At 49.0% G+C, this 22,569-nt stretch overlaps 2 protein-coding genes across 18 annotated transcripts in view; one reads left to right on the top strand and one right to left on the bottom strand.

The window, feature by feature from the left end:
• Positions 1-2,619, top strand: part of FIP1L1 (factor interacting with PAPOLA and CPSF1) — a 70,772-nt gene extending 68,153 nt beyond the window's left edge. For all 16 annotated transcript variants that reach the window (XR_016212202.1, XR_016212201.1, XM_017337807.4 and 13 more), the window contains 2 exons: positions 1,463-1,600; positions 2,308-2,619. Coding sequence is in view for 14 of the 16 variants with exons in the window: in XM_051835053.3 (XP_051691013.2) it covers positions 1,463-1,600; positions 2,308-2,534 (365 nt within the window). In the remaining 2 variants the exon portion in view is untranslated. The remainder of the gene's footprint in view (positions 1-1,462; positions 1,601-2,307) is intronic.
• A 1,103-nt stretch (positions 2,620-3,722) lies between these two features.
• LNX1 (ligand of numb-protein X 1) overlaps positions 3,723-22,569 on the bottom strand; it is a 102,443-nt gene continuing 83,596 nt past the window's right edge. For both annotated transcript variants that reach the window (XM_070048114.2, XM_070048115.2), the window contains 4 exons: positions 19,553-19,730; positions 17,613-17,841; positions 4,662-4,820; positions 3,723-4,284 (listed from right to left, as the gene is read on the bottom strand). In XM_070048114.2, coding sequence (XP_069904215.2) covers positions 4,149-4,284; positions 4,662-4,820; positions 17,613-17,841; positions 19,553-19,730 — 702 coding nt within the window. In that variant the 3' untranslated portion in view covers positions 3,723-4,148. The remainder of the gene's footprint in view (positions 4,285-4,661; positions 4,821-17,612; positions 17,842-19,552; positions 19,731-22,569) is intronic.

Below are 22,569 nucleotides of genomic sequence, written 5' to 3'. Positions count from 1 at the left end.
GTGGCCCCTGCTCCCCCGCGCACAAGTACAGGATGTTTTAGTGATTAGGATTCTGGAGTATGTACAGTCTGCGTATTTTGTATGGCTGTTTTGGAAGTCCTATCCATGTCTCTCTTTCATATTCTATATGTATGTGTTGTCTTTCTGTAGTTAATAAACAAGGTTTAAGAACTTTTAGCTGCTTTCTAACTCGTAGGTACTCTGAGCCATATGTCCTTGGAATCATAACTGTGTGCCCAAGATTCATGACTAATATACGAATTTTGGTTAGAAATCTGAGATATACAAACGTGCTTTTAATGGTAGAGAAGCAAATGAAGACGAAGCTGCTGATTATATTTTAAATAAGTTACAGAACCCATTTCTGCCCCCCCCATAAAAATCTGTCTTTCCCCCCCTCTCTCTAGCTCTGCCTTGCAAGTAAATAAGTAAATTTTAGAGGGTTTGGGGTGTAGCATTGTGGCACAGCCAGTTAAGCTGCTGTCTGCATCTCCAACATCCCATATGGGCAGCAGTTCAAATCCTGGCTGCTCCACTTCTGATCCAGCTCCCTGCTATGCACCTGAGAAGGCAGTGGAAGATGGCCCAAGTGCTTGGGCCCCTGCACCCACATGGGAGACCTGGTTGAACCTCCTGGCTTTTTGGGGAATGAACCAGCGGATGGAAGATCTCTCTTCTGTTTCTTTTTTTTTCTAAGTCTGCCTTTCAAATGAATAAGTCTTTAAAAAACAAATAAAAAAGCAAAGCAGGGGTGGGCGTTTAGCTTAGAGCTTAAGATGCCCACATTCTCATATCAGAGCACCTGACTCCAGCTTCCTTTTCTCTCCCACAGAGAGTTTCTCAAAATAATTTTCTTTTTAAAATTTATTTAATTATTTGAAAGAGTGAGAGGGAGACGCAGAGACAGATCTCATTCGCTGGTGCGCTCACTGCCAGGTCGCTGTAGCAGCAAGCCCTGGGCCAAGCTGAAGCCAGCAGCCTGGAGCTGGGTCTCCCACGTGGGAGACCTAGCACTTGGGCCATCTTAAACTGCTTTGCCAGGTTATTAGCAGAGAGCCGGATCTGACGTGGAGCTGCCGGGACACAAACTGGCACGTAGAGCGGATGCTGGTATTGCAGGTCACGGCTCAGCTTGCTGCGTCACAGTGCCCTCCCCTCGAGAGCATTTTTAAAAGCATTGTTATATAAAAGCTCTGTCCCTGACAAGTGTGCTAACGCAGAACACAATTGGTCATTTAACATCATGTGCTCTTACTGTATATTTTGTTTTCTTATATTCTATCCAGTACTAATTTTGGAACAAGCCTTGTGTACTGTTAACTCAAGAAATATTTCCCATCTATTCTCCAAGGTTCTGATATATGGAGGCTTCTGGTTTGAACTTCAGGATCTTTATGAAAGCTTGAAGTTATTCAGAATTACAGTTCAGTTGTCAAGAAACTTGTTTCTATTCCAATTTCAGTGACGAAGAGCGATACAGATACAGAGAATATGCCGAGAGAGGGTATGAGCGGCACAGAGCGAGTCGGGAGAAAGAGGAGCGGCACAGAGAGAGACGGCACAGGGAGAAGGAGGAGAGCAGACACAAGTCCTCTCGAAGGTTTGCTCCTGAGTCGAGTCGTGAGGCTGAGAGAGAAGCTGATTGGATTTTAGCCATGAGAGCAAATGTTTACAGATGGCCCATAGAACGGATGTGTTTCTGTTTGGAAGATTCAGAATAATCTGTGGTTCCTTGCAAGCTTCAACAAAGATTTTAACTCTAGCAAAACTACATTTAATGTCCCAAAACCAGAAGTAATGTGGAGGAAAAAAATCATGTATGAGAGATATTTGCTTACAACATAATCTCATTGAGAGGAAATTTTGGCGTATGAATCCGTCTTTAGTAGTAAATAGTAAATAGCAGTGTTTGGTTCAGTTAAAGAAAATTTGGGGCTTGCAGTCTCCAAAAACAACATGAGCAACAAAAAACCAGCACTAAATTCTAAGGCCTATTTATATAAAATGCCTTCTGTGCTGACGGAGTGCTTCGGTTCCCTGTTTGTAGTTAGCCATGTACAACAGAGAACGCGGCGCTGGGACTCTGAGGTGGTATTGGTAAGGTGGCCCTGGAATGTGATTCTGCATCAGAGTCACATTCAAACTGATGTGGTTCCTCCGTGTCTTCATGAGACAAGAAAAGAATGGGTTAGATTATTTGAAGTCCAGGTGTTGTGTTGAGAATCAGAGTGGCTGATTTTTATCACAAAGTGTATACTTAAGGGTTTTTAAACAGTACATTGTTTTTTTTGTTTGTTTGTTTTTCAGTAACAGTAGACGTCGCCATGAGAGTGAAGAAGGAGACAGTCACAGGAGGCACAAACACAAAAAATCTAAAAGAAGCAAAGAAGGGAAGGAGGCCGGCAGTGAGCCCGCCCCCGAGCAGGAGAGCACCGAGGCGGCACCCGCAGAGTAGGCGTGGGCGGGCCCTCGTGTGTGCAGCAGTGCCGGAACTAGATACTGTAAATCTTGTTATTTTTCTGGATAATGTTTAAGAAATTCACCTTTAATCTTGTTCTGTTAGTATGAAAAGTTAACTTTTTTTCCAAAATAAAAGTCGATTTTTCATGTTAAGTTAAAGATGCTTGTCATGTAGTATTTAAAAATCGAACAGCAGCCGTGCTTTACATCTAGGGAAGTACTGCGAGTGAATCACGTTAGGGGTTCAGGAGCACCGTGCCTGTGGTACGCACAGTGTCCGAGACAGGTCAGGCCGCACCTCGGCCACGGTCGTCCTGGCAATCAGCAGTCTCATCAGAGGCTGCACTGCAGAAGGCATCAGGAGGCCCCTCTTGAGTCTGTCTTCACTGCTGTGGCATTCCTGTTCCTGCTGCGCACGGTCAACGACTCATGCACGTGTTTGCTTTTACACGGCTTTGTTTTGTGTCTGGTTTTTGTTTGTTTGTTTGTTTGTTTTAGGGATGGGGGAGACAGATACAGCAAGCTCCCATCTGCTGATTTAATCCCTGCAACAGCATGGACTGGACCAAGCTGAAGCTGGGAACCAGGAATTCGATTCAGGTCTCCCATGGGGGTAGCAGGAACCCAACTACTTGAGCCGTTGAGCCATCATCTGCTGCCTCCCAGTATTAGCAGGAAGTTGGAACCAGGAGCAGGAGGCAGGTAGTGAACCCAGGTACTCCACTGTGGGACATGTGTGTCCCAACTGATGTCTTCACTAATAGGCTAAATGCCACCCACCCCGGCTTTTTGATGGCAGGATCTCACTGTGCTAGATTGGGGCTCATGGGGAAGCTGGATGGGCGGTTTTATATGTAAATTACGCAGGTGGAAGGCATTTGGGTGGCCTCTGAAGCCACTTGCTCTGGTGTGGTTCCCAGCAGGCTCATGTTCCAACACGGATCATTGTGACCAGCTTGGATCCCCTCACGCCGGCTGGCGTGGCCCTCCTTGGTGCATTTTCCCAGGCTCATGGGTGGAGCTGCACGTGCAGTTCCTGACAGTTACTAGTTACGTTGTGAGGACAGCTGAACGCCAATTCTTATTGAGCCATGAAAGCCCAAGTTTATAATTCCGTGAGCACTTTCAGGGATAACCCTCAGAGATGATTCTCCAGTCACATAAACAGATGACCTGGTATTTGAAAGAGCAGATTGCCGGTTCTTTGAAATGGTGCTGACAGAAGGAAACTTAGAATTAGCATCACATACAAAAGGCGGCTATGGTTTGTGGAAAAATATTTATTTCTCATTTGCTGAATGTTTTTAGCAATGAATGCATTTTTAAAAATCCTCTTGCTTTAAATTAAAAATGCCCGTAACGTACCCTTTGCTGATCTCAGCCTGAACCAGCATTTGAGTTGATGATTTGAATTCGGTGGGCCCTAACAAACCATTTCAGGTGCTCGAGAGCGTTTTATTGAGCACAAAATACAAATGAAGGAGTACAGTGCAGTGCTGCGTCCTAGATCAGACAATTCTGTAGTAGTTTTTATTTTTTGAGAGTCATATTTTCTGAGGTGCAATTGGCTTTATTAGATTAGGCCTTCTCTGACATTTTCACAAAGTTTTCGTTCACTATAAAAAGACAAGATAAATACATTGTTCCAGCTTAGCCCGTGTGTGATGTTCTCTGACCCGTTATTGATGCTACAAGAACGTGCCAGGCCAGGACACCAGAGTGAGGGTGATTCTTCCTTTGAGTTCCTTCAGCATTCGAGCCAAGCAGGCGTGCGTCATTCCTGCTGTGCTCCTGCCGTTGACTGCGAGGAGAATGTCGCCGCACCTGAACAAGGCAGCAGGAGGGATGTTTGGTTTCTTAGCTGAAGTTTATGCAGATTGATTTTGGTGGCCTCATTTCTGCTAGATTTGTTTGGTTTTGATTACTTAAGGGTCCCCCCCCCCCTTAGATTCTGTAAGCATGCTAGTCATTCCGCTTGTGTTAAAAGGGGTGCTCAAGGTAGAGCGACCTGCAGTGTAGGGCCGAGAGCACGTGCGATCGATCATCGGGGTGTTTTATGTTAAATGCTGTGCAAGTGTTTTATTTTCTTGCCCACCCTTCCCCTCAAAAGGAAGAGCCCTTATTTCAGATGGGGCCAGTATTGTGTGTCTGAAGCAAAGGACCTGAATGTAAGCTCTCTGTGCAGCAGTCGTCTTTATTACCTGATCCTTCCATCGTTGTACGCTGGTGTGCCTTCCACCACGGATTTGATAAAGAAAGGCTTGTTTCCGCTGTGTTCTTCATACCCTCCCACGATGCAGAAGCCCAGGCTGCCTGCCGCGTTTCTGCGTAGTGCGACATCTTTGCAGTGATACAAGTACCTGGGATAGAACGGAATTGGAGGATATGCACAGTTCAGTGTAACGGCTGGAGACTGAGGTTGTGCCTGTATCTCCCATTCCTTCTGCTGGCATTTTCTTAAGGCTAAATAACACTGGACAGCTCCCGCCCAAGTGTGTTTCTAGCTCAGCAACCGCTATGCTACAGCTGGCTTTTCATGATTGATCCTTTTGTTTTCATAGCTGATCATAGCTGATTACCCTTAAAAAAGTGACACCACCTGTTCTGTTCAGACATCTACCAGGAAACAGTCTTATTTTCGACTTAAAGAGGACTTAATGCTTTAATTTGTCTTAGCAAGAAGTTGGGAATGCCTAAATCCTCATTGATAAACAAAAGCAAACATTATGACCATCATATTTTTATTTACCTGAGTATAAATTTTTAATGAAGGCAGAAATCTTTCGAACAAATCGTTAAAATCAAGAAAATGTAGGTGTAATGAATGACTTTGTTAGCGTGTACTTAACCTTAGGAAAGCTCTAGTGCATATCGGGCTCTGCATGTTTGGTAGGTGACTGAGAAGTGTGCAGGCGGAATGTGAGTGGGATTGCACCTTCAGGAAAGCGGAACTGCAGACGCTGAGAAACCAGCTGCTGGAGGGATGGGAGGAGAGCGCACAGCCCTGCGGTGGGTGGGTGGGTGGGTGGGTGGAGGCCTCAGCCAACCAGGGAGGGAGGCTGGGCACATTCTGCTACTCTCCCTGGTCACTGGCTCCCTGCTCGCCAGGACTCCTGTGTCTGCCACATGTGTGCTGTAGTCCATGAACTCCTGAGAGGAACACGTTTTCATGTTGGCAGGATATGACTACTGTTTATAAACTGTACCTTAAAATAACATTGCTTTTTGAAAACCAATAAAAGTCTCTTGTGAATAAGTGAAGTTGCTCGTTACAGTTGTTACCGATCTTGCTAATCAGGGTAATGTGACTTTTTTCACGACGTTGCCAATACTCAGTTGAAGTAAAACCACCTCTGAGGTTTAATGAATACCTTTAAAATGTAGTGCTTTGTATCTGTTGTCCTACATATCATTTATAATAATTCGATAGCTGAAAAACATGAATGTCATTAAATGAGAAAACGACTTACTGTCAAATACCTGCTATTTCACAAGGAACTTTGATGTCAGTTGATGACTTCAGCCTGTAGAAGCCGTGGTGTGTGGGATAGATACCATGTTGTACTTAATAGCTTACTGAGTGCTTGTGCACGGAGCAGGTCCGTGCCTAGCCCCCGACACCAAGGCAATGACATTCCCTGTGGGAGACCCTGTGCCCAGCGTCTGGGATTGGAAAGTCATTAGAAGATGCCTTTCCCAGGTCATGCTCCTAGTCTGCAGACACAACAGGTTCATGGAGTAGGACCTGAAACTGTCCCTGTTTGTCACCCTTGTGACATACCCTCATTGCTCCCTCTGGGCCTCCTTCCTTGTAGTTCCTGGTCCCTGCAGTCGTGCTCCTGAGCAACACCAGAACTGCATCCTCCGTCACTGTTCTGCTACCTGTCACCGACCTTCCCAGGTCACAGCCTCGGAACCATGACCTTACATCCGGGTCAACTCCTCCTCTTAGCTTCTACGTGTCGGGGAGGACATGGGGTACTTCACTTAGTAGGCCCTGGTTCTGTGCGTTTTTCTGCAGATGACACAACATCCCTTTTTTGTGGCTGAATAATACTCCACTGTGCATACACCATGCATTCTTAAACCATTCACCCGCCTCTGGGCAGCGAGGTTGATTCGTGTCTGCTGTTGTGAATAGTGCTGCAGTCAGCGTGGGAGTGCAGTATCTCACGCGCCGATGTCATTGTCTTCAGCTACATGTCAGCAGCCAGATGGCTGGAGCCTCCTGCACTGCTTGAAGATTGCGAGTTTGCAGCAGTGTGTCCCAGTTCCCTCTCGTCTGCATACTGCTAGCATTCATAGCTGTTCTAGCTGGGGCCATACGACACCTCATTGTTAGGATGTGCATTTCCCTGCTAATGACCACACACTTTTTCCTCTATTTGTTGGCCATCTGTGTTTACTTTTTTGAGAACTGTCTTTAGATCCTTTGCCTATTTTTAAATTGCACTTTTTTTGTTGAGTTTTTTTGTTCCTTACGTATTCTGGATATTACTCCTTTGTCAGATGAAGAGTTTGCAAATATTCTTTGTCGTTCTGTCGGTCATCTCCTCACAACACTGATTGTTTCCTTTGCTGCGCAGAGCTTCCTCGTTTGATGGAATCCCACTTGTCTGTCTGTGCCTTATTTTGCCCGAGCATTTGGAATTTTACCTCCAAAAGCATTGCTTATATTGTAGTCTTGAAATACTTTCACCATGTTTTCTTCCAGTAACTTAATACTTTCAGTTCTTTGGTCCATTTTGAGTTGATTTTTATAGTGATTGAGAGGTGGGTTGTGTGCATGTGTCAAGTTTCAGCTCTCTGCATGTGGATATCCAGTTGTCCCAGCACCATTAATAGCAGAGGCTTTCGTTTGTTCTGTCCCATTTGTGTGTGTGTTCTCACGCCAGTACCGTGCTCTCTGGTTCCTGTAGCTGTCATCTGTCTTGAAATCAGGCATCGTAATGCTTCCAGTGTTGCCGCTGAAGCTTGCCTTGGCTCTTCAGTCTGTTGTTTTTCTGAGAGAATTATAGGGTTTTTTTCTATGAGAAGTGCTACTGCAAGAGTGAGGATTGCATTTTATCTGTAAAATTGCTTTGCATAACCGACATTTTAAACACTTTCTCCAACCCATGAACAAAGGAGGTTTTTTTTTTAAATTTTCTTGTGCCTTTTTCAATTTCTAAAATTAGTGCTTTATAAGTTTCATTGTAGAGGTTTTTCATGTCCTGGTAAATTCATTCTGTGGTGTGTGTGTGTGGCTACTGTGAATGGGGCTGTGTGTATAATTTCTTAGCAAGTTCATTATTGGTTCTGTTTTTTTATGTTTATTTTTTCTTTAGTGAATTTGTGAACTCTAATAGTCTTGGTAGTCTAGGTTTTTTTGCATGTAGAATCATATCATCTGCAAACAGATAATTCAACTTCTCCCTTCCTATGTGGAGGCCCTCTTTCCCTTACCTAATTGCTCTGGGAAAAACTTCCAGTACTATAAGAGAGTAGATAGCTTTGCCTTTTCTAGATCTTAGGAAACACTTCCAGTTTTCCCCCATTGTATAATGTTTGCTATGGGTTTGTCATAGTCTTTTTTAATTTTAAAGATTTATTTATTTGAAAGAGTTACACAGAGAGAGAAGGAGAGGCAGAGAGAGGGAGAGAGAGAGAGAGGTCTTTCATCTGCTGGTTCACCCCCCAATTGCTGCAGTGGCTGGAGCTGAGCTGATCTGGAGCCAGGAGCTTCTTTCAGGTCTCCCACACAGGTGCAGGGGTCCAAGGAACTGGGCCATCTACTGCTTTCCCAGGCCATAGCAGGAAGTTGGATTGGAAGTGGAGCAGCTGGGACTCGAACCAGCGCCCATCTGGGATGCTAGCACTGCAGGTGACGGCTTTACCCGCTATGCCACAGTGCCGGCCCCATCATATAAAGTCTTTAATATAATATTGGGACCTGGAGCCACCGCTTTGGGGTAGCAAGTAAAGCCACTGCCTGCAGTGCTGGCATCCCAGATGGGCGCTGGTTCGAGTCCCAGCTGCTCCACTTTTGATTGAGCTCCCAGCTATGGCCTGGGAAAGCAGTAGGAAGATGGCCCAACTCTTGGGCCTTGCACACACGTGGGAGACCTGGAGGAAGCTCCTGACTGCTGGCTTTGGATCAGCTCAGCTCTGGCCATTGTGGCCGTTTGGGAGTGAACCAGTAGATGGAAGATTTCTCCCTCCCTCCCTCCCTCTCTGTCTCTGCCTCTGACTTTCAAATAAATCTTTTTAAAAAATAAAGATCACTGATAAATTGAAAAATAACTTTTTTTAAAAAAGGATACAGACTGGCTGAAACATACTTCACCAACAAAGATACATGCAGACTGAAAGTGAAAGGATGGAAAAAGAGTCCATGCTGATGGAAAGCAAAAAAGAGCTGGTGTAGGCATCCTAATATCAGACAAAATGGACTTTAACACAAAAATCATCAGAAGAGACAAGGGCATTATGTAATGATTAAGGGATCAGTTCAACGGGAATATGTGTCTATAATGTCTGTGCACCCAATACCAGAGTACTTGGCTATTTAAAACAGATGTTAATGGATCTAAAGGGAAACATAGACTCCAATAATAATGGGGGACTTTAATAGCCCCCTTTAATCAATGGACTGATCAACTAGATAGAAAATCAACAAAGGAAAAACAGAGCTAATCTATACTATGTACCAACTGGATCTAAATGATAGCTACAGTATGTTTCTTCGCACAGTTGAAGAATACATATTCTTTTTATCAGTGCCTGGAACTTTCTCTAGGATAGACCACATGCTAGGCCATAAAGCAAGTGATAGCAAATTCAAAAACTCAAAATCATACCATGCATCTTTTCTGATAACAGTGGAATGAAGCTGGAAATTAATAAGAATCTCTAGAAAATATGCAAACACATGCAGCTTGAACAACATGCTCCTGAATGAACAATGGTTCACAGAAGAAATAAAAAGGAAATCAAAATATTCCTGGAAATCAATGAAGATGACAATACAACATATCAGAAATTACGGGAAACAGCAAAAGCAGTGTTGAGAGAAGTTTTTAGCAATTGGTGCCTACATCAAGAAATTGTAAAGGCATCAAATAAATTAGGTATCAATGAGTCTCAAGGACCTAGGAAGACAACAAATCAAACCCAAATTTAGTAGGAGAAAAGAAATAAAATTAGAGAATAAACATTGAAACAAAAAAAAATTACAATAGATCAGTGAAATGAGCTATCATTTTGAAAAAATAAACCAAATGAATACACCATTGGCCCAACTAAGAGACCCCAAAAAAATTAGAGATGAAAATGAGGATGTAACAATGGATACCACAGAAATGAAAAGAATGCTCAGGAATTATTATAAATGGCTATATACCAACAAATTGGAAAACCTAGAAGAAATGGATAGATTCCTGGATGTATACAATCTACCAAAACTGAATCATGAAGACATAGAAAACCTAAACAGATCATCAACTAAGAGATTGAATCAGTGATAGAGACCCTCCCAACAAAGAAAAGCCCAGGACCAGATGGCTTTACTGATGAATTCTACCAGATTTTAAAGAAGAACTAATGTAATTCTTAAGCTATCCAGAACAATTGACAGGGAGGGAATCCTCCCAAACTTGTATGAGGCTAGCACCACCCTAATTCCAAAAGCAGAAAAAGATACAAGAAAGAAAGAGAACTATAGACCAATATCACTGATGAACACAGATGCAAATATCCCCCTCAAAATACTAGCTAATTAAACCCAACAACACACCAAAAATATTCACCCAGACCAAGTGGGATTTAACCCTGGTAAGCAAGGATGGTTCAACATTTGCAAATCAATCAATGTGATACATCACATTAACAAAGAATAAAAACTATATGATTATCTTAATGCAGAAAAATCATTTGATAAAATATAGCATCTTTTGTGATAAAAACCTTAAGCAAATTGGGTATAGAGGGAACATTGCTCAACATGATCAGGGCAATTTATGACTAACCCAAAGACAACATCATATTGAATGGGGGAAGTTCGGAAGCCTTTCCGCTAAGATCCAGAACCAGACAAGGATGCTCACTTTCACCACTGCTATTCGATACGGTCCTGGAAGTTTTAGCCAGAGCGATTAGGCAAGAAAAATGAATCAAAGGGATACAAATGGGAAAGGAGGAAGTAAAATTTTCATTGTCTGCAGATGACATGTCTATATAGGGGAACTACAGACCCCACGAAGAGAATGTTAGAACTCTTATAAAAGAGTTTGACAAAGTTGCAGAATATAAGATTCACACACACAAATCAGTAGCCTTTGTATATACAGACAATGCCATGGCTGAGAAAGAACTTCTAAGATCAATCCCATTCAAAATAGCTACAAAGAATTTAAATATTTTAGAATAAATTTAACCAAGGAGGTGAAAGTTCTCTATGCTGAGAATCACCAAATATTAAAGAAAGAAATAAAAGACACAAAAATGGAAAAATCTTCCATGTTCATGAAGTAGAAGAATATCACCAAAAGCAACTTATAGATTCAATACAATCCCAATCAAATATCACCAATGTGCTTCTCAGATCTAGAAAAAATTATGCTAAAACTCATGTGGAAACACAAGAGACCCTGAATAGCTAAAGTAATATTAAACAATAAAAACAAAGCTAGAGCCAACACAATACCATATTTCAAGATATACTACAGGGCAGTTATAAGGAAAAGAGCCTGGTACTGGCACAAAATAGACAGGTAGACTAATGGAACAGAATAGAAGCTCCAGAAACCAACCTACACATCTACTTGACAAAGGGGCTAAAATCAGTCCCTGCAGCAAGGACAGTCCCTTCAATTTTTTTTAATTTTATTTTTTAAAAAATTTTGACAGGCAGAGTGGACAGTGAGAGAGAGAGACAGAGAGAAAGGTCTTCCTTTGCCGTTGGTTCACTCTCCAATGGCCGCTACGGCTGGCGCACCACGCTGATCTGAAGGCAGGAGCCAGGTGCTTCTCCTGGTCTCCCATGGGGTGCAGGGCCCAAGCACTTGGGCCATCCTCCACTGCACTCCCGGGCCATAGCAGAGAGCTGGCCTGGAAGAGGGGCAACCGGGACAGAATCCAGCGCCCTGACCGGGACTAGAACCCAGTGTGCTGGCGCCGCAGGCAGAGGATTAGCCTAGGGAGTTACAGCAGCGCCGGCTAAGGCAGTCCCTTCGACAAACGGTGCTGGGAAAACTGGATCTGCACACGCAGAAGTATGAAACAAGACCATTTCCTTATACCTTATACAAAAATCAGCTCAAATGGATCAAGAATCTAAATATATGACCGAATACCATCAAATTACTGGAGAACATTGGGGAAACTGCAAGACATTGTTCTTGGCAAAGACTTCTTGGAAAAGACCCTGGAAGCACAGGCAATCAAAGCCTTAATAGACAAGAGATTATGTCAGGCTACGAAGCTTCTGCACTGCAAAAGAAACAGCAAAGTGAAGAGACAGCCAACAGAATGGGAGAGAATATTTGCAAACTACAACTGGTAAAGGATTGATATCAAGGGTTTATAAAGAGATCAAGAAACTCAACAAAATAATCCAGTTAAGACATAGGCATTTTTCAAAAGATGAAATTCAAATGACCAACAGACACATGAAAAAATGCTCAGGATCACTGACAAGCGGGGAAATGCACATAAAAACCACCAGGAGGTTTTACCTCACCCCAATTAGGATGGCTGTCATACAGAAATCCACAAACAACAAGTGCAGGCGAGGGTGTCAGGGAAAAGGTACCCTAACCCACTGTTGTTGAAAATGTAAGCCAGGATAGTCATTGTGTAAAACAGTGTGGAGATACCTCAGAAATCTGAAAATTGATATACCATATGACCCAGCCACCCCACCCCTGAGAATTTATCCAAAGGCAATCAGCATATGAATGAGTTAACTGTACCCCCATATTTATTGCAGCTCAATTCACAATAGCTAAGATATCAAATCAACTCAGATGTCCATCAACTGATGACTGGAGGAAGAAATTGTATATATACACTACGGAGTACTACTCAGCCATAAAAAATGAAATCCTGTCTTTTGCAACAAAATGGATGCAACTGGAAACCATTATAATGAAATAAACTAGTCCTAAAAAGACGAATCCCATGTTTTTCCTGATCTGTGGTAACTAATAGAGTGTCTAAAATATGTTTAGGGGTGAAATTCACATTTTGAGATTCTATGATTGTTTACAGCGCTCGCCTCTACTGTTGAAGACCAGTGTTTTTTTTTCTTACTGTCACTCCCCCTCTTCGTGGAGGAACGACACAGGACCCTGCGCTGTTCTTTTCGTCTGCTCGGCCCTCCCCGGGTTTGCTGCTGGTTCTTCCCGGGTTGGCTACTATCCCTTCCACCTCCGTGGAAGGGCAGTTCCCCCTGGCCACATTCCCCACTTCCGCAGGGGAGCAGCACACCGCCGGCCGGCTTTCTCGGGGGGCTGCACAGGTGTTCCTTCAGCTAGATGTTCCCCTTAGATGTTCCTGGTGCATGCCGTCTCTCTCCTCCTTTATAGTCCTCCTCCGCCAATCCTAACTCGGCTGCCCACATGCCGAGTACGCTGCTCTCCAATCAGGAGCAAGTCCTACAGTTTATTGGTTGAACTGGAGGCAGCTGTGCGGAAGCTGTTTACTTCTCTCCTAGCGCCATATTGTGGGAGAGCAGATGCATAGAATAAGTCTTAATTCCAGTAACTCAGTCCAGTCCGGTTTGCTCCCCACACTTACTATTTGTTGAACTCTTTTCTTAGTATAGGGTTAATATTATGAATTAACTGATTAACTGAAAGCGGATCATTGTAGAAAATAAGAGCAAGAATAGGACAGGACGGTGGAGGAAGGGTGGGAGTGTGGGCAGGCAGGAGGGGAGAGTGGAAAGTATCACTGTGCCCCTCTACCTGTATATGTGATACACAAGAAATTTACCTTACATTTAAAAAAAATTTAAAAGTCAAAAATAACCATCATCATCAACAACAAAGAATGCTTTAAGAGTTTCAGGGGAGGGAAGGGTTAAATTCTTGAGAGGAGGTCTGAGCTGCATGTGTGCTTCTAGCCTTCGAGTCCAGGCGAGGGCATGGTTTGAACAGCCTCCAGATGTGGAACGTGGGCACTGAGAACCCACAGAGGCCACAGAAAAGTGCTCAGTGCCGCCTGAGCCACCTTCCAGTGGCTGGCGTCCGAGACCTCGGACAGCTCAGGCAGCGCCTGGCTGTCGGTGCACTGAGCCTGCACAGCTACGTCTTCCTTCGCAACCACTGCCTGTTCTGGCTGCCCCAGCACACAGCCCCCCCGCTCACTGGGGGCCTCTTCCCAGAGTGTCCTCCACACCTGCGGCCCCGACCGCGGCTGCCGTCCAGGTTCTACGCCTGCAAACACGTTCCAGCACCTTTCTTCCCTGGCAGAGTGGCTGGGCACCTGGCTAGATTCCATTAGGGCAAGCACACGTCCTGAAAATCAGGCCAGCACAAGGGGGACATGTGTGACCAGGTAGACTGGCTGCTTGGAGGGGAATACCCAGGACCTGGAGACACGTGTGGCCTCCATCTCCAGAAGCTCAAGTGAATTGACTTTTGCTGATGTGACAGGCGGCCTGACGTTCGTGCTGGGACACTTGAAGTCGACGACGTTGCCACGAGCAATCACAGAGAAAGTGCAGACTGGAGACTGGAGCAGACCCCACCCATCCAGAGCCTACGGGAGGCCACACGCAGGAGCGTGGCTGGGTAGATGGACCGCTGGGCGGTGTGCACAAACCTCCAGTTCCAAAACGGCACAGTAAAGACCACGCTTGCCTCTCTGCTATCGCAAATGCCCATGAGAGCCACGGGGAGACTTGGATACAGAAACGCCAACCCCATCGCGAGCAGAGCACGGTCCTCGTCTCAGAGCTGCCCAGTGCAGTCACAGGCAGGGAGGTGAGGAGGTGAGAGGACAGCCGGCTGCTGCTGGCCAAGAAGCAAGGTGTGTGAGAGGCGATGGGGGCCCGTCAGCTACGCCAGGCGGGTGGGCGCTGAGGCGGTCGGCAGGGGCTAGGTGCTGTGTACAGCCCGTGAGGCTGCCCCCAGTCGGCCTGGGAGAGGAAACACACAAGAAAGCCTGTGCCACCAAGAGCTGGTTCTGCTGTCAAGAGTCGGCCTCGCGGATTCCAGCAGCAGAGAGGGGCGAGCAGAGGAGGAGGGGCGGGAGGCACAGGAAACACCAAGGAGAAGCACCCCCAGGAAAACCCAGCCACAGACAAGAGGGCTGGAGGCAGCGAAGTTTGCAAACAGCCGTGGCCTGGGAGTCTCAGATACTCCTGAGTACAGGAGCTGGAACTGGTGCTGTGGCATAGTGGGCTAAATCTCCGCCTGCAGGGCCAGCATCTCATATGGCTGCCAGTTCCCATCCTGGCTGCCCCACTTCAATCCAGCTCCCTGCTGTGGCCTGGGAAAGCAGCAGAAGATGGCCCAAGTGCTTGGGCCCCTGCACCTGCCTGGGAGATCTGGAAGAAGCTCCTGGCTATTGGGCTTCTATTGGTCCAACTCTGGCCATCGCAGCCATCTGGGGAGTGAACCAGCAGATGGAAGACCTCTCTCTGTAGCTCTGCCTTTCAAGTAAATAAATAAATCTGAGAGAGAGAGAGAGAGAGAGAGAGAGAGAGAGAGAGAGAGAGAGAAGCTCAGTGCAGAGACAGAATGTCGAGGAACACGTGGTGAGAGGAGAAACCAGGGAAAGGAGCAGGAGGGAAAAGTAAAAACACCGTAGAGACGCAGTGGCCGCCAGGAAGGTGGACCCGGCAAACACGGTGCGGGACGGTGGGAACAGGCAGGAAACCCTGGGCAGCAGGGCACGACAAGGATCCGGGAGAGAAGCAAGGGAGCCAGCAGAGGAAGACGACCCGGGGGAGCGGAGCTGTTGAAGACCCGCCCCACGCGGGGGGAGGAGAGGAGGGGGCCTGGCTTCCCCACACCCTGGGCGCCGTCAGCAGAGCGGAAGGCGAGGTGGCGGCTGGGCAGCGGTCACCCGGCTGGGCAGCGGTCACCCGGCTGGGCAGACCCACCCGTGGCAGCCACGCTGCAGACAGACACGCGCAAGTTTACAGCCTGGGAGCGAGGGAGTGCGTGGGCTCAGTAACGCAGCCCCTACCGCCCACTCCACAGCCGCTCCGACGCCCCACAGCAGGACCCCGGGATGCAACAGCGGACCCTCTGCAGAGGATGTGGGCCAGCCTCTCTCTGAGCCTGGAGAAACACGGCAGAGAGCGGTCGCCGGGTCGGGTACAACTTGCCAGCCGCTGCGTGCTCTTCCGTAGCCTCTGAGTTTTGGGCTGTTTCTTCTAGGACGCTCCCGGAAAAGGGCACGGAACGATCGATTCATGTCGTCACAGGAAAGTTTGAGATCCATGCACGGTTTTTTCTCAACACCCATCTCCTGTGAACTTTGGGAAGAGGCCTCGTGTGGCCGCAGGGAGAGGAAGGAAGCTAAGAACTTCCGGGGCCTGACAACCAGAGTTGCCCCTGCAAGAGCTCCTGTGCAGAGGACACTTGAGTGACAGCAGGGCGGCCGCAGGTGCAGGGGGACAGGAGCACCCTCGTGGCCGTGAGGAAGGAGCCTCCCCTGTGCGCGCCCACGCGAGTGGGTGATGAGCCGCTTCCAGACACAGAGCCAGCACAGGCTTGTTTGAACAGACTCTGGTTTTGGGGGGTGGTGTTTGTGGTCTCTGGCCCGATGGCTAAGTCCTGGTTCGGTTACACGCGTCCTGTATTGGAGTGCTTGGTTTGATGCCTGGCTCTGGTTCCTGGCTCCGGATTCCTACTAACCCAGCTGTGGGGAAGAGCAGCTGTGGCTCCTGGGGTCAGGTTCCTGCTACCCATACGGGAGTCCCCAATTTTCAGGCTCAGGTCTAACATGTGTAACGATTTTTAAATTGCCTCAACATTTAAGTTTTCAGCTCTTTAAAGATTTTTTTTTTTGCTTTTTTTTTTTTTAATTTATTTGACAGCTAGAGTTATAGACAGTGAGAGAGGGAGACAGAGAGAAAGGTCTTCCTACTGTTGGTTCACTCTCCAAATGGCCGCTACAGCCGGCGCTGCACCAATCCGAAGCCAGGAGCCAGGTGCTTCCTCCTGGTCTCCCATGTGGGTGCAGGGCCCAAGCACCTGGGCCATCCTCCACTGCACTCCTGGGCCACAGCAGACAGCTGGACTGGAAGAGGAGCAGCCGGGACTAGAACCTGGAGTGCCGGCGCCGCAGGCGGAGGATTAACCAATCGAGCCACAACGCCGGCCCCAAGGAGTATTTTTTTAAGACACACAGATTTTGGAAGGCTCCAAAAGGAATCTGGGTGAGTCTGTACTGGAATCAGGGACTCTGAGTTCAAGGGTGAGGGAGAGGCGGAGGGTGATGGAGAGGGCGGGAGAAAGAGAGGAGGGGGTGGAGGAAGAGTTGTTCCCACCCTCAGAAAGGGGACTACATGTCTCGCTTCCCTTCCCGGAGTCCTGTGCAGTACATTCAGAGATGGAAGTGTGTTCCGCAAACCCATGGAAAACATGCTTCATGGCAAGGCTCCAGTTATGTCTCCCTGATTGATGGGAACTCCCTAGCAGCAGGCACCGAGGACAGAGGGTCCGAGCAGTGTCCCCACCTGCACGACCGCACGGCCGGCTGCATTGCTCCGTGTGCAACCAGGGCCACTCAGGGCAGCAGAGGGAAAGCTACAGGGGTGTCCTGCTCTGGACAAGGTCCCAGCTCTGCCACCGGCGTCAGACCCAGCTGAGCCTTCCACTGGGCAGGTGCAGCTCAGCCCTTGGGTGTGTGAATTTCCGGCCCCATTTCCTAGCTGCGTGAACAACCTGCCCATCTGTACCTGGCAGCCCTGAGAACTCCTTGGTGTGAAGCTCCCCAGGGTGTTCTCTCCAGGCTTTTGTTCTCGCCCAGGGACGTCTGCATGCATTTCCCGTTACAAACAGGAAGACGATTATTTCAAACCGTGCCAGAACCGAGACTGGATCTCATTAAGATGCCGGCGCCTGACTCAGCCCCGGGAAGTGGAAGAGCACCTTCGGAGACGAGCTTCCTTCCACCCCACCCCACCCCACCCAGGACGTCCCTCGCGGACTCACCGTGGCAGCCCCAGCCACATGACCCAGGACGGGGCCCAGTCACCAGAGGGGGTCGCGTCGTGGCTGGCGTCCAGGGCCCCGGGGCTGCTGTCCTCTTCCTGGGGCTCGGGCTCCCTGACTTCCAAGACCCTCAGCACCACCGAGGACGACGTGCTTTTCAGCAGGGCCACGGCCTCGCTGCGGCTCACCTCGGTGAGGTCTGTGCCATTCACGTTCAGCAGAATGTCACCTGAGGGCCAGAAGCAGAGGGAGGCGGTGTCACCGGCACGCGTGGCGGTGTGAGGTTGGGTCACGTGGCGTGCATGGTCCTAGGCGTGCAGGCGGGGGTGGGCGCTGCTAAAGCACACTAAGCCGCGTAAAGGCAGAGGAAGAGGGGCCCGCTTCACAGCCAGACTTTCCACCTTCTACCTGCATTCTGTTTCCTGTTTCTAGCACCAGAGGGGGCGCGCTCGTCTGTGCAGACCCCGGCAATAAACAGAGACGGGACGAGCGAGTGCGACACCACCCCGAGAGCGGCAAAGGGGCCCAGAGCAGAGATGCAAAGGGGCCTGGAGCCGAGCTCTCACGAGGTGGAGGTGAGCTAGCGCCACGTCCCTTCTCACTGTGCACAGCCCCCGCTCGCGACGCACCTGCTCGGAGCAGCACAGTCCCCACACATCCCATCTGGGAGCCTCTAGCTCACGGTCTGTCCCTAGCAAATCATTTCTTGTGTGTCCTCGTATTCGCCACCCAGGAGCTTGCAGGAAAGCAAGAGAAATGAAAACCGACACCTTCCCCATCCTCACTGTTCTGTTGTTTCATCTCCCTCTGTCTTTCTACCTCCCCCGCAGGTCATTTTTGGAAAATACAGAATAACCTTGCAGGAGTAAACGGACAAGAGGAGAAAACGGGAAAGGCCTTGGGTCCTTTCTGACCCCCAAACGAGCACCCTCTGGGTTCCGGACTCAACCTCGTAGCACGTTCTCCCCCGCGGCTGCTCAGCCTGTGCGATTGTACTTCAGGAACTTCACGCTGTAGCTCGTGAATCTGAACCCTTAGACGGCACAGGTGCTCAGCCACCTGAGCTGACAGTAAGTTCAGAATGCACATTTGCAGGGACAGCACTGTGTCACAACAGGTTAAGCTGTGTCCCATACGGTTCCAGTCCCGGCTGCTCCACTTCTGATCCAGCTCCCTGCTAAGGCGCCTGGGAAAGTGGCGGAGGCTGGTCCAAGTGCATGGGCCCCTGCCATGGGTGTGGGAGACCCAGATGGAGTTCCAGGCTCCTGGCTTTGGCCTGGCCCAGCCCTGGCCATTGTGGTCACTTGGGAAGTGAGCCGGCAGATGGAAGCACTGTCTGTCTGTCTCTCTCTCTAACTCTGCTTTCATTTGAAAATAAAATCTTTAAAAAAAGAATATATATTTGTAGAGGAAAGTTGGGGGTATTATCTTCCTTTACCCAAAGCCACCCAGAACATGGAAGATTACCATAGCCACATACTTTTCACCAATGGCAAAGTATCTAGCATTCCCCTAATATTCACTGAGTACAGATCACTCACATAGTCTCTCCTCTCCATCCCCTAAAATGGAATAATCTTTGAATTAGTTTCATCACAGGCTCAATCCAGCAAAGAACTACTTAGGAGGAGTGGAGCCACCCTATGCCATTCAACAGTGGCAACCTGACCCTAGCCATTGCAGTCCCTGTTGATTCCTGGGGTCGTTTGGAGGTTCTGGCAGCACTAGCCATTGGCCCATGTGGACCTACATGAACCGATAGGGGTGAAACACAGCCTAGCAACTGTGCTCTAACCAGTCATGGTCAACGGCAATAGCTGTTCTGGCCAGACCACTCTCGCATGCTCTCATTCATCCCAGAACTGCTTTCCTAACCCAGGCACCTGCTCGTTCCTCTTAATACTCTGCCGCCCCCAGGCCTTAATCTCCTCGCTCATTACCTGTTTTTATTCTTCCGTCTCGGCTTATGACTCCTCCAGGCTCAACGCTGATGATGTAGATGGGCAAGTCCCACTCGCCGTGTGACGCGCCACCTGCAACCGTCATGCCGAGGGACTCACTGGGGTCTTTCTGGACACTTACCACCTTCTCATGACAGGTGGCTGCGGGATGGAGGGGCTGAGAAAGGCACAGAGAAACACGGCACACGTATGTGTCAGGGGGCTCGCATGTGGACGTGCAGGTCACCAAAGTTGCATAAACGGGGCAAGTCAAGGAGCATGGTGTTGGTCTTTGATACAGGATACAGGATGAGACCCTCCCTCTGGCCCCGTCAGCCACATCTTCCTGATTTCTGCAGGCAAATGCAGAGAAAGTTCTCATCTCCAAACAAAGAGCACAGTGAAGGAAGGAACAGGCCTTGAACATACAAAGTAAACTTCACCGCAAATTTCTCACGGGCGTCACCTGTTCCCGAGGGCAGTGGAGTCAGCCCTCAAATCACTCGTGTCACTCGTGAACACTGGGCATTTTGTCCAAGTTATTAAGAAAGAGGAACATTTCGTGGTCGGCTCACTCTTCCTCGGTGCTCACAAGCGGCCTTGCCTGTGCCACGCGTGGAGACGTGCAGCCAGGCGCCGAGGGGCTCAAAGCAATGACCGGCGTCCCTCCAACAGGGCCCTCTGCTTCCCCGCTGGAGAGACAGCTGGCCTGCACGGGGCAGCCCGAGGCTCCGTGGAGCCGTCACACCCATCACATGACGTCACACCCATCACATGACGTCAACCCAGGGCCGCTGATCTCTGGTGAGGGCGGGGGAGGGGAGTACAGAGGACTTCAGAAAGTTCATGGAAAAATAGAATTGAAAGTTGGAAAGCATAACAAGGGTTTCCAAATATGTGTGTTGCGTGAACTCTCTGCAGACATTTCCTCCCTACTTCCACTCCCTACTTTTTTCAGCTAAAAACCATCATGGGCTCCCACGAGGCTTTATCACTCAATCTACGCAAACTACTTAGATTTTAGAATACCTATCTTGGATATTTTGAATAAAAACATTGCAGACATGTAAACAAATAGAAAGGGGGCCGGCATGGTAGCGCTGCGGGCGAAGTCGCTGCTTGCGATGCTGGCGTCTATGTGGCAGTGCCGGCTCCAGGCCCAGCTGCTCTGCTTCTGATCCAGCTCCCTGCTAATGCACCTGGGAAGGCCACGGAAGATGGCCCAAGTGTCTGGACCCCTGAACCCATGTGAGAGACCAGGATGGGGTTCCAGGATCCTGGCTTCAGCCTGGCCCGACTCAGCCTTCGTAGCCATCTGGGGAGTGAAGCAGCAGAGGGAAGATCTCTCTCGTCTTAAATTACAAACAATACCGTGACAGCCTACCCGTGGCCCTTGCACGCCAGCGTCAGGAATCGCTGCCCCGTCCCGTGACAGCCCCTGGTGCTCCCTCCGGTCACGGTGCCTCTCCTCGCCCGCACAGTGGCCACGCTCCTGCGAGGGCTGCCTCTCACCCCTCCACTCTCCGCTGGCTAAGGTTCTGTCCCATCGAGCTGGGCTTCCCTTCTTTGGTATTTTTGGAGTCATTCAGAAGCCTACTTGCAAAAAGCCAGAAAGAGTCAATTCCTAAAGCAGACATACTCGGATCATAAAAAGAACGAAACCCCAAACAGCTGCTCGTGACTGCTTTCTGTTATCTGCCCCCTCTTTTGGGCCGGGAGCAGCATGTCGGCAGACTGAGCTGCACAGAACCGTGAGGATCATGGTTTCCCACGCGGCCAGCTGGCCCGTGCGCTTCCAGGAATTCAACTCAGGACGAGGCAGCGGGAAACACGGAGTCAGAGGTTCCCGCACTTCCAGTGCTGCGTGATGGGAAAGTGGAAGGAATGGTAAAAGCGCTCTGCGGGGGGCTCCTTCTTAGTAGTTCAATGGACCTCAGCTTTTTTGGCGTTGTATTTCGATGGCCGAGAGAGAGGTCTTCCATCTGCTGTCACTCCCTAAATGCAGGGCAGGGACAAAGCCAAAGCCAGGTGCTGGGAGCTCAGTCCAGGTCCCTACTGTGAACCTAGGTCCTGGCACCATCACCTGCTGCCTGCTGGGGTGCGCACTGACAGGAAACTGGTGCACAGGCAAGGAGCGGGGACTTGGTGCCGCCGTGGGCGTGGCCGTCCCCAGTGACTGCTGCTGCAGGTGCCCGCCCCGGTTTACTGGATTAGGATGTAATCCATTCTAGTTCACCCAACTCCAATTAGTTAATTAGATGCAAACTTTTAATTCGTTAACTAAGCCAATAACTAGTTTTCTACCGGCAAATACCGTCAGGGTAATGTGAAACTGCTAATGGTGTTCGCTAGGGCGGGGCCGTGGGGAGTCCACATCTGTGCAACACTTTAGCCCGACGTGCTGGCTCTGTCTAGGGTGTCTCCTGCAAGCGGGCCTGGAATCTCTGGACTGGGGCGTGGCTGGCTGGAGCGTGGGGGTCTCACCGCGCGACTGCAGTGAACAGAACAGAGCACAGAGGCTCCAACCCCAAAATGTCAGGTCATTTTTTCCTACATCTGTGGCTCAGAAACTCAGTGGAGAAGTCGCTCCCCACCACGTGGGAGGAAAGGGCACCTCCTGCTCCCCGCGGCTGATCTGGGAACAAGGGGCTCCCTGGGAGACCATTCCCGAAATCACCAGCGATGTGCTACGGAGCAGCTTCCCGGAGAGGTGCCGGCTCCAGACTCTTGCTCCGGACCGAGGGCTTGTGCTGCTCAGACAGCCTCCAGACAGAGAGGTCAGAACCCGGGTGGAGCGCAGGCTGGCCCGAGTCACTTTATCTAAAGGGCGGCTGTGCGCTGATGGCCGCAAGGATGGCGCCCAGCCACGGACGCGTCTGCTTGGTGCACTGCATTTGAAGGCGTGGACTTGTGCGCTCCAGTTGGCCCCAGTCCCCACCGCTCCCTAACGCCCCAGGAGCCTGCAGTGTTTCAGTGATCCTCCTAGACCCTTGCACAAGCACACACACACTGAAAAC

Source organism: Oryctolagus cuniculus, chromosome 8 (assembly GCF_051225735.1).
Source record: "Oryctolagus cuniculus isolate XC-2025 breed Fujian yellow rabbit chromosome 8, ASM5122573v1, whole genome shotgun sequence".
NCBI lineage: Eukaryota > Metazoa > Chordata > Mammalia > Lagomorpha > Leporidae > Oryctolagus > Oryctolagus cuniculus.
This window is presented reverse-complemented; position numbering and strand designations above follow the sequence as displayed.